Source organism: Mandrillus leucophaeus, unplaced genomic scaffold (assembly GCF_000951045.1).
Source record: "Mandrillus leucophaeus isolate KB7577 unplaced genomic scaffold, Mleu.le_1.0 Scaffold842, whole genome shotgun sequence".
In the NCBI taxonomy this organism is placed as follows: Eukaryota; Metazoa; Chordata; class Mammalia; order Primates; family Cercopithecidae; genus Mandrillus; species Mandrillus leucophaeus.
The window spans coordinates 1,053,332-1,065,136 of record NW_012109164.1 but is presented as its reverse complement, the minus strand read 5'-3'; the positions used below and the strand labels follow the sequence as shown (position 1 = coordinate 1,065,136).

The 11,805-nt window shown below is 38.4% G+C and overlaps 1 protein-coding gene across 3 annotated transcripts in view; it reads right to left on the bottom strand.

The window, feature by feature from the left end:
• Nucleotides 1-11,805, bottom strand: part of LPXN (leupaxin) — a 56,689-nt gene that overhangs the window by 19,387 nt on the left and 25,497 nt on the right. For all 3 annotated transcript variants that reach the window (XM_011968435.1, XM_011968433.1, XM_011968434.1), the window contains 3 exons: nt 10,001-10,168; nt 8,915-9,088; nt 8,733-8,814 (listed from right to left, as the gene is read on the bottom strand). In XM_011968435.1, the coding sequence (XP_011823825.1) occupies nt 8,733-8,814; nt 8,915-9,088; nt 10,001-10,168 (424 nt within the window). The remainder of the gene's footprint in view (nt 1-8,732; nt 8,815-8,914; nt 9,089-10,000; nt 10,169-11,805) is intronic.

Sequence of the window (11,805 nt, the reverse complement as noted above, 5' to 3'; positions counted from 1 at the left end):
TTATTGGTTTCCATTGGACATTGTTAATGAACCCATTTATTATCCTTATAATTACTCTTATTAACAGAAAGTGTCAAACACTTATCTCACCTTTCCTGTATGAGATATATTTCAAGATAATCCAATAATTGATGATAGAAAGTTTTTGTAGAACTCAGCTAATAAATATAGAAGGAATAATAGAAAATTCAGCATTTTACCACCTATTCCATTGGATTTAGGCAATAGTCATCAATGGGGAACTTTAAAATGGATCAGGATGACACTGCTTAAATCTAGTGGTCAATGTTAGTTATCAATAAAAGTGGTCAACCAGTCATTATATATCTCTTGATGTGATTCAACAAGAAGTATACTGTACCAACCACCTGAAACCTATTCTTGATGAGATTACATGACTTCTAAACTTGCTTCTCAATATTCCAGCAAGAAAAAATACGGATGGATGGGTGAAAGTTAATAGAGGAATCCATTTGGCAAAACACTTATACTTATTGAAGCTAGGTAAGGAAGTACTTTAATGTTTAGACTGTACTATAATAAAAACATTTAAAAAGCAATTTGTTGAGGTATAAGAACTTTCTCTTTAATACATGAAATTTTCACTGTTAGACACGTATTAGAAAATTCTTGGCTTGAGTCCTCCTGATCCCATGTCCAGGTAATGGAGCTACACTGAGAATGAGAAACTCATAGTGAATGTTTTTTAAAACCTTTTAAAACAAGTGCATCTCACAAATCAACAAATAGCCCCAAAATAGATACTTTTAATAATAATATGTTGGACATTATGAGTAAGTCAGGAAACTCAAAAGAAAACAACGAATTCGTAATTTTTGCTAATCAGTAGTTGATTTTCTAATTTTAGCTAAGTAGTAAAAACAGTGTTAATATAGTAGTAAAAACAGTGTTAAATAAATATACTCAATGCTAAAAGATATATGGAATGATCCATATATTCATATATTCCTGGTAATAATATTAACTGTATTATTCTTTTGGAGAGTCACTTGATAATCTATATCAAGGTTTTTTTAAAAAAGGTATAGACATCAAAGTCCTGGGAATTAATTAATACAAATAATTCAAAAGAAGAAAACATTATGTTTAATGATATTCATTACAGTACTACTAAACACCAGAAGTAATCTAAATATGATACTATTGTTAATACATTTAGTTGTTTCCAATGTTTAGAACTATAATAATGCTTCAGTGAAAATCTTTAGGCATATAGTATTTTATTTTTTGTTTATTTATATAAATCCCTAATGGAATAATTGATAATGTTAAAATTATTATAAAAGTATTATGAAATTATGATGAAACAACATGGAGAAATGCTTAAGTATAAAAAAACAATTTTAGGCACACAATAACTTATGTGTGCCCATGTATGAAAAATGTAGAAGAACACTGGAAGGAAAAAGTTTTTTGTATTGCTTGAGGTTAACAGGGTAATAAGTTAAAAACAAAAGTTTCTGCAAGGTGTTTTTATTGTCTTTACACTTAAAAAAAATTAACTAAGTAATCCTTAAGCACTTATTCCAGTGATACATTTGCTCTGTTTTGAAACGCACTTCCCTGAGATACCCAAATGGCTTAATCCTTTGCTTACCTCAGGGGTCTGCTTAAGAGAAAAAGTGACTCAACCACTGTGTCTCAAATAGTATCTAATCACTCTCTCTCTAATCATGCAGAATAGGTAGTAGTTAGTTGACCAGATTGATTACTGTTTGTCTCCTCCACCAGAATACATTAATCGTGAGGGCAAGAACTTTCCTTTTTGTCACTATATCCCTAGTACTTAGAATAATGCCTGACACATATATAGTAGTTGCTCAATAAATACATATTGAATGAGCAGACATAAGAACAATATTACAATAGCATACTTGAGATCATATGCTCCAGAGTATATGGCAGTTTAGAGTCTCACTTCAGCATTGACCAGAATATGTATAGATGGATTAACTTTTATGTAAGAAACCCTCCTTAGTATTTACTTAGAGAGACACCTAAAATGAAGACTATATTATCAGCAATCCCATTTATGGAGCATCTGCATTGCACTGGTTCCACTGAAGGCTCTGTCTATAGTACTAAATTAAAATGAGATTTTTTCAGAGCAACCTTCTGAAGTAGGCTTTAGCCCCATTTAACAAATGAGAAAAGACAGCTTAGAGAATTTACACCTGACTAGTCAGTAGAGGAACTGAGATTCAAATCTAGGCCTAACTTCAAAGCCTAACTTCAATGTCATACCTCTAACTTAAATGCATCCTGACTTTGACCTCTCTGTGGGAACTGACAATATCAGCTGAGCACAAATAATTTTGTAAATATGAGAGTTCTACCTCTTCTCCACTAAAACAGCATGTAAGCAAAGTATGCACAGTGTTCTGTAAAGCAGACTACCTAGAAAACACTATTTCTAGAAATCAGCTTTGATAGCAGCAGCCAGATCACAACATGGCAATAGAAACAGCTAGGTGTTGGGACCTAAACCATATGGCTGCAGTTTTTCCACTACCTCAACACTTTTTCACATGCCTTGCTTTGTTCAGCTTTGCTTTCTTTAAAAAGCAGACAGTTTAGCAGAATTCTGAGGCCTACAGATCTGAATCTAAACTACTAATTTTATATGCTGTCCTGTGTTCTTCTTCTAAACGCCTGAGACACAGAAGAGCTCACTTTACTTTTTACTTACTCTGTCAAATGATGTCTAGAGTCTATTCAAGGAAACCTGAATACCGTAAGTCCTACTATGTAAGAAAAACAAATACCTGCAACCACCTGTCTCATTTTGTGTAGTGTAATAGTGTTTCTCAAACTTTAGTGTGCATTATTTATCTGGGAACTTGATAAAATGCAGATTGCTGGGTCTTCCACCCTGAGTTTTCAATTCAATAGGTCTGGGATGGGGCCCAAGATTTCACATTTCTAACAAGTCCCCAGGTGATGCTGGTGCTGCATAAAGCAAATGACACAAAACTGAGTTTGCCTATAGGTAGGTATTACTTGAGAAAACTGTAAGACATGCCAACTATCTGAGAAATGATCCTCATCTAGGCATCTGCTGGATAGCTGGTTTCGAGAGTGGGATAACAGGGGAGTAACAGCCTCTGTTTCAACTTGGATAGATCTCAGGAAGGGAATCAAAAGCAATCAGCCAAACTTGCTGTGATACCCCTGCATTTCATAATCTAATAAATTAAGAAAGTTTCAGCTCTTGCTTTCTTGGAGGATCTCTCTGGGACCAATTACCTCACGAGGAAGAATGAGAAATACCGACAATTAAAAGTGCCACAAAAAGAGGGAGAGTGTTTACACTCTGGTGAGGCTCTTAGCCACAGGGGAAATTAGGGAGCACCTACATGGCCTGGATAATGAGCAATTAAAAAGAAACACAGGTAGACACTGAAGAGCTCATCCCTGTGGGAGGAGGCTAAGGCCCAATGGCTTGAGCCTTAAAGAGGAATTCTCTGAACTGATGAAAAAATACAGATGAATTTAATTTCCCAGGAGGCTCAGCAGTTAAACTGTCATTATAGAAACTCTTTGTGACTATGTAACTTGGGGTGAGGCAGGATGTCACCTAATTAATGGACTGATCATATGGCAGGAGACCTTTTTACAGAAAGCCAGGTATAAAAAGGAAAATACAACCCAAGTGGAGCTTCTGATCAATAAATGTCACTTTTTGTCATGTGACTCTATGTATAAACATGTTTTAAGTGTTGTTTCCTGTTTAATATAAAGCCATAAATGACCCCATCAGCCCTGTCCGTCTAGAAGGGGCCTGAGTCAAGAAAATGAGAACTAGTTACCTTCATGGTGCTTTCTGGTCATCCTATGGATTGGATATTTTTGTGTATGTGTATCTAACTTATGTCTCTACTTGAAATGTGCCTATGTCCTGTTGTTCTGCTTTCAGGCAACTTCTCCATCATAATGATCCACAGGGCAGTATTCACTTGCTGACGGTTCTACTCAACTAATTCTCAGACTTTTATGGCTACCAGTACAATATAAATTACCGTAACACATTTTAATATGATTTGTATTAAGTGTCAATGAAAAATGCTGCTTAGGTAAAATACCATCTAGAAATGAAATACCTAATGATTTGTGAAAAAGCATTGAGCAAGCTCCAGTGAACAAGCAAATTACTACAGGGCACTTTGCTTGTGGAATCTGTCAGCGCCACTGTATCTGGGTCTATTGTCAAATAAAGCATATTGTGTTGGTACCACAAAAGTAAAGAGATGCAACAGCAGAAGAGGAATTGAGTTTCAGTCAAAAGGCAGTTGTGATGTTTTATGAAAAACATGGAACTTGCAGAAATGATACCCAAGTTGAAATCTTGCCTCTTCAACTTTCTAACTGTGTGACTTTAAGAAAATCCTTTACCTACCTGAGACTCACTATTTTTATCTATAACTAGGTAAAATGTGCAATAAACTTGCTCTCACAAGACTGCGGTGGCATCAAATAAATTATTTTTAACCACATACATAATAATATGCCTGATATTTGGGAAAGTCTCCATATTAGCAAAGGGCCTAAACACATGGGATTTTCTTTACTCCCTCCTGAAACATCATTAACATGACAGTTAAGGAATTATGTAAATTATAAAGAGCCATAAGGAAAGATAAAAAAGTAAAGGATATGCCACCAGGTGAGATATTAACTAAATTTTCAAGAATTTAAAGTAGGTTATAAGAGTGGCAACTGGCTTAACATAAATAAGAAAACTGGAACTTATGTCTCCACAGATGGGAGAGGCCAATAAAAATCAAGCCATCTTGAATACGATAATATCAGAGAGGCTCAGGAATTGAATGCATGAGGTACTCTTCAAGGCTAGAAACAGGACTGGTTGAAAGTCTAAAGAACGATTAGAAGGTTAGATGCCTTATCTTATGGTAAGATGCAGTGATTATTTCTGTAAATATTGAACAAGAGAGTCTCAATGATCAGGAATGTTGGACACCACGAGGAAATGAGTCAAGCTCTCTACTGAAAAATGGGAATTAAGTAAAAGTTGACATGCTGAATGGTGAAAGTCCATTCCCCCATCCCCTTTTTCAATCTCAGAATGCTGGCAAAGAGAACATCTCTTTAGCATAATTGGCTCAACAGAAAAGACCTAAGATTGTCATATTCAGGAGTCACTCAACAAAATGGCCAGAGCATCTTACCTGAGTGGCGTATAGTCAAGTCCACCAGTCAACAATTTCTGTCTATATCCATGGAGTTTGAAATTAGCATTTTAGGCCGGGCGCGGAGGCTCAAGCCTGTAATCCCAGCACTTTGGGAGGCCGAGACGGGCGGATCACAAGGTCAGGAGATCGAGACCATCCTGGCTAACCCGGTGAAACCCCGTCTCTACTAAAAAATACAAAAAACTAGCTGGGTGAGGTGGCGGGCGCCTGTAGTCCCAGCTACTCGGGAGGCTGAGGCAGGAGAATGGTGTGAACCCGGGAGGCGGAGCTTGCAGTGAGCCGAGATCTGGCCACTGCACTCCAGCCTGGGTAACTGAGCGAGACTCTGTCTCAAAAAAAAAAAAAAGAAATTAGCATTTTAGTGTCTCACTCTTAAACAGTAACAGACAACCATGGATCAGCAGTATTTGCAAAGACCAGTGTAAACAAATGTAAGGCACCAAAATGTAATATATATCAAATTCCAAATTGAACTGCAAAACATCCCTCCAAACAGGTAGCCAAAGACTATTTGTACAATTCGGGAATTCCTCACTCACGTTCAGGAGAAAACAGGTAAAGAAAAAGGAAAACTGAGAGAAGGATTTCTGTGAAGAAAACTGTGCTATGAGTGCCTCATCACCACCAAGAAAGATGAGGTATAGTTCTGTTATCAAGATAACCTGAGGTTATCACTCAGGTTAAAAGAGGGACTTCAGTGGGACCACTCAGAGAGGTGGATATGTGTGCCTTGGCATTAGTGAGATGCAGTTAGTGGTATCAGAGTTATCCCTGGAAAAAGTCCATAGGTGAGTCTGGCTGAAAGAGTCTATGGCAGCTGAATAGAAGCATGCAGCTAAAAATCAATTGTAACTCCACTGGCTGTCAGAGAAAAGAGTAAGCTATCCATGGTCCTTCTATGAAAATTTGAGTGGAATAGATGATCCGGAACCATGTTAATAATTTCTAAGGGTTCACTAGGGGGGAACAATGAAAGCCCCTTGATAAAAAGAATCTTTACAAAACAAATCCTTAAAGAAACATGACAAGGACAGAACAGCCAGTCAAGACACGTAAAGGGCAATCAAGAGTTCACTGTTGGACCTGTCTTAATCCCAAAAAGAATTCAGGGAAAAAAGTCAGAGCTAAACACTGGCCAGGTCTGGAGAGCATACAGCCAATTTAACAACAATCCCAGACAAGTTAGACCTTCCTGCCTTCCATTCTCATCTCCATCCTCCCTAGTGTTTCAAGCCTACAGCAGGCAGGTGTCAATGCTGGCAATAAGGGTGAGGGTGGTAGATAACAAAGTGGGGTCCGGAGAAATGAAAGGCCATACCCCTGTCACCTCCTGCAGCTTGAAGGTCCTAAAAAAGAGAAGGAGTGGCTGTCACTTTTAAAGTGCTGTAAGCCTTAACTATTACACAAACCGAATTACCTATGGGCTTAGTTTTTGTGTTTTGTTTCTTAAATTGATTTTATATTTAGAACTGTTTTTTAAGAGTAATCAGAAAAGACAGAGGACTGCACCAGCTTTTATTTGTAAGAGAGGAGAAATCCTTCCCCACTGAGTTCATTCTAAAAGGACAGGAAAAAAAAACAAAGTAAAGCAGCTTTCTGATTCCATGTTTGCTCAAAACAAACATAAAAAGAAGAATTTTTTTTTAAAAAGACAATTCAGAAAACACATGAAACAAACATACAAAGGGGGAAGAATGGGTCATGTAGAAAGGATCAAGGATAAAAAAATTTTAATAAAAACTTGCCAACCATGGAAGGTAGAAGACAGTGAAGCAATGTTTTCAGAATTATGAAGGAAAATAGTTTCCACTTAGAATTCTATGCCCAGGCAACTTAAGGGAAATGACAGAATAAAAATATTTTCAGATATTCAAGTTCTCAAAAATTCTTTCTCAGAAAGCTACTAGGGGATTTTCCCCACCAAAATAAAGGTGGTAACATGTCTAAAACACAGACATGGGACCCAGGAAACAGAGCATCCAAAGAGAAAAGTAATAAAAGGAATTTCTAAGAGTAATTACTAGATATAATTCTAAGTTACTGAACCAGAATGACTGTTACTCAGCAGGAAGAAATCATTTCATGTTGAATCAGGAGGAAGAAAGTCTCCTGGAGGGATATCTCCAGCCAAAAAAAAAAAAAAAAAAAGAAAAAAAGAAAAGAAAAGAAAAGAAACTGACTTATTGCCAGATGTAGTTGACCATTTTGAAAAGAATTTCACAGTTCTGTTACAGAACTTCGTGATAAGTACAATGAAAACAAAGCTAATTTCATAAAGGATTCAAATGTTAACTTAAGAAAAAAATGAATTTATACAAAAAAGACACTGTGATAATATTAACATTACTATACCTCCGTGTGCTTGGCACTGTTCTAAATACTATGCTTGTATTGTCTCTAAATCCTCATAACAACCCTATAAAGTAGGCAATTTCATTAGGACTATTTTACTGATGAGGAAAGTGAGGTACAGAGATGTTAAATGACTTGAACAACATCATACAGTTAATAAATACCACAACCCAGATTTGAACCGGGAAGTCTGACTCTAAAATCCAGACTCTAGTGTAGTCAGTTTGCTACATGGCTTACTTGTGAGCAGTATTTTATGATTGTCAACATATACACACTGAATACTGATCTAATCTGTAATTATGATATAATTATACATTGAAAAAACAGGGGAGGGGAAATATGTTGGGACTGAGTGGGGTAATAACAACATTTCTAAATCTCATCTTCCCTCCTAGACAGTCAATACATAATGGTTGAAACTGGAAAAATAAAACAACCTATAACAAGATAAGTTATTATTTAAAACACATAAGCAGGCCAGGCACGGTAGTTCATGCCTAATCCTAGCACTTTGGGAGGCCGAGGCAGGCAGATCATGAGATGAGAAGTCCAAGACCAGCCTGGCCAATATGGTGAAACCCCATCTCTACTAAAAATACAAAACTTAGCTGGGTATGGTGGCAAGTGCTTGTAGTCCCAGCTACTCGGGAGGCTGAGGCAGAAGAATCGTTTGAACCCGGGAGGTGGAGGTTGCAGTGGGCCGAGATCGCACCAGAGATCGCACCACTGCACTCCAGCCTGGGCAACAGAGCAAGACTCCATCCAAAAAACACACAACAACAACAACAACAAAAAATAAGTAAATAACAGAAGAAATAGCTAAAATAATTTGGAGAGGAGAACTAGATTTGGGGATGAGAAAGAGACTTTTTCAATATTCAACAAGAAAAGTCTTTTTCAATGTTACCCTTGAAGTAATATTTGAGGTTTTAAACTACGCATTTGTATTTCTGTGATTTAAAAAATCAATTCAAAGGGAACTTATAAATGTTGGAGAAAGGTAGAGAGGGATGGTGTCTAGTACTGAAATGGGCGCTTCGATAGTAGTGATAGGAACCAGGACTCCCATGACTACCAGGAAAGGTGTTGCTGGTCTTATAACTACCTACTGGGGTGTGGGATACAACCTCTCAAGTCGGGTCATACCTTCTGCACCAAACACCTCTCCACAGTGAGAGCAGAAGAAGTGTTCTGGGTGCCAGGTCTGGTTCATTGCTGTCAGCACTTTCTGAAAAGGGAACACACAGATATTACAATGATGCAGAGTTGTAAAGCATGACTCTAGTTCTGAACGATTGAAAGCTGGAGAGGAGTGGGAATTTACTTACATCCAGGATGGGAGCAGCACAGTAAGCACAGCGTGGAGAAAAAAGTTGGTGGTAGTCGTTGGGGCAGTAGGCCAAGCCATTCCGCTCAAAGAAGGGACTGGAGCCAATCTCTTCTTTGCAATGAGTACAGACAAAATGTTCAGGATGCCATGATTGCCCTAGAGCATGGATCACCTGTGGAGTGAAATGAAGCCTGACACAGGAGCCCAGTTGAGTGCTCTATAGCCTATAGGTTGCACAACTCTAGGGAGCACTCTTCACACTGTACCCCTTGTAGACAACACCCTGTGGAATTACACAACACTGAGGCCTAGACCTAGGTTCCACCTAAGGCCATCTGTTGTCTGTGCTTTATGGATTGATAATAAAAGGATGCCCACTTCCCTGACTGATCACTGTGATGAAAGCCTGTAAATGTTCACAACCACTCCACTGCCACAGGGGGTGGCCGAAACAACACAGAGCACATTAATGACAGACAAGTTGTAACTGTAGCCTTGGCGTGGAAGGGACCCCTGGAAAAGGAAAAGGCCAAATGACAGTTTTTATTCCTCTAGTTTGAACACTTTATTCCATGCCCTATGCAGTCAGGTCTCAAAGCCTTTTATCATAGCTTTGGTGAAGGATGATGCAGAACAGGGGTCTGCAGCTGTGACTTGGAGCTGAGTTCAGCTGAAAATTGTAATCAATCAATTTAGACTGGGAATGTCTGAACAAAGGGAGCAGTGAGAAAGGTCATCTCAGTAAAGGCAGTACAGAAAAATGGTTAATAACTCACTTGGGAGAGAGTCTACTGGTTTCAGATCTTATCTCTACTTCTTACTAGGCCTTAGATATGTCCATTAATGTCTCTGAGCCCTTAGTTTCCTTATCTTTACAAAGGGAGCAACCATGCTTCTTGAAGAGCCGATGTGACCATTAAATGAGGAAATACTTGTAAAGCACTTAGCTCAGTGGCCAGAGCACTGTGATTAGTAATTATTCATGATAACTAAAATATCTCAAATTATAAGGAGAAAGAGCAATCCTTGATGGGACAGAGAAAGACACAGAAGGCTGTAGGACCAAAATTTCTGCCCATCTCACCTTCCCAGCAATCGGTTTCCGGCAGGATGCACAATGGCCCTTGGGCACTGTGGCAATGCCAAGGTCCTGCAATTCCTGCTCCAGACCCCCGAGCATTGAGTCCAGGGAGGCCTTGTGATCCTGCTTGTCTGGTAAGTGTTTCTTGCCAGCATCTGCTCTCACTGCAACCTGGTCCAAGGGAAGAACCAAGAACAGAATCAGTCTCACGTATTTCTGTTCTCACTGGCATCTTCTAATGACTCTATAAATTCACCTTTACTGACTGATCTCTTAGCCTTTCCCCAGCCTTCCTCCAAGGCATTGGAAGAATCTAAAATTTCAACACCAATAAAAATATTGTCATCTCCCTTTCACCCTAAACTCCTCAGGCCAAATGAAATCTGACTAATCTTCTGTTTGTAAATCTTTTCTTAACATAGGAATTTTAGTACATGAAAATGATACCCTTTGAAGATCTTAGGATGACCCTAGTTCAAAAACTAGTCACATCTCCATTTTACTCACTTATTTGGCAGTATTTGTTGAATACCTGGTTTGTGCCAATCATTGCTCTAAGCACTTGGATTAAAGCAAGGAAAAGACAGACCAAGTGTCTGGTCTCATGGAATTCTGTGGGTGATAGACAATAAACAATTAAACAAATAAATATATGTTACAATGTCAGATAGAGATGTTATATAGAGAGATAGAAATGACACACGAAGATGGTAAGAATAATTGATTTAGATGGAGGTAATAATCAAAGAAGGCCCCTCTAAGGAAGTAATATTTGAGTAGATACTTGGGACTCAGAAATATTGGCATTTATGGGAAAAGCATTCTAGGGGGAGGGAAGGCCCTGAGGAAGAAAACAACTTGGCACATTAGAAGGAAAGTCAAAGAGGTCAGTGGGGCTAAAGCAGACGGAGTGAGATTGAACACAGCAGGAGAAGGTGATCGAGAAAGAGAGGCAAAGATCACATAGGAACCTCATGGTAAACACTTGGGTTTTATTCCAAGGTGACGGGAGCCATTGCAGGATTTCAAGCACAGGAGTGAAGGAATCTGGAGGATCCCTGTGGTAGCTGAGTGGACAATTAAGTGTTGACAAGCAAGAGTGAACATAGGGAGATTATCAGATAATGACTTAGATCAGTGTTATAGGAGAAGGTGGTGAGAAGTCATCAGATAAGACTTGTTGATGGATTGGAATTATTTAAGCAAAGTCCAAAATTATTATGAACCATTCAAAGAAAGATCCTTACTTTAAAAAAAAGCGGGGAGGGGGGGCTAACTGACCCTTCATAACCTCATATCCTGATTCTGGCTCTCTCTAGCTGGGCGACTGCTACCATCTATCTACCAAATACTTCACTCATCAGAAAACTACAATGGCTGTCCATTGCCTCCACATCAAGTCTGCACTCATCAGACAGACATTCAAAGCCTCCCATCTACTGTCCTCCCTTTTTATCTTTCCCAATCTCATCTTTTATTAATACTATGTTGTAAAAGGCCTCCATTGTTTAGGCCAGCTGGGCTCTTCAGTCTCCTGAATGTGATCTGTTACTGTCTGCCTTAAGACCTCTACTTATCCTACTTTTACTGCCTGTTAAACATCACACTGTCACCAATCAAAATGTTCATTTTCCTTCAAGACATTTTGATCATCTGACAGACATCCTTCCTCCTCTAATATATGTTAGTTAATATTCAAGAGGTTAGTGTTCAGAAGGTTAGTGTCTGAAAGGTCTGAAGGGGTGACTGACATTAATTATGAAAAATAAGTAAAAATACAATATAACTACATCTACACCTACATCTCT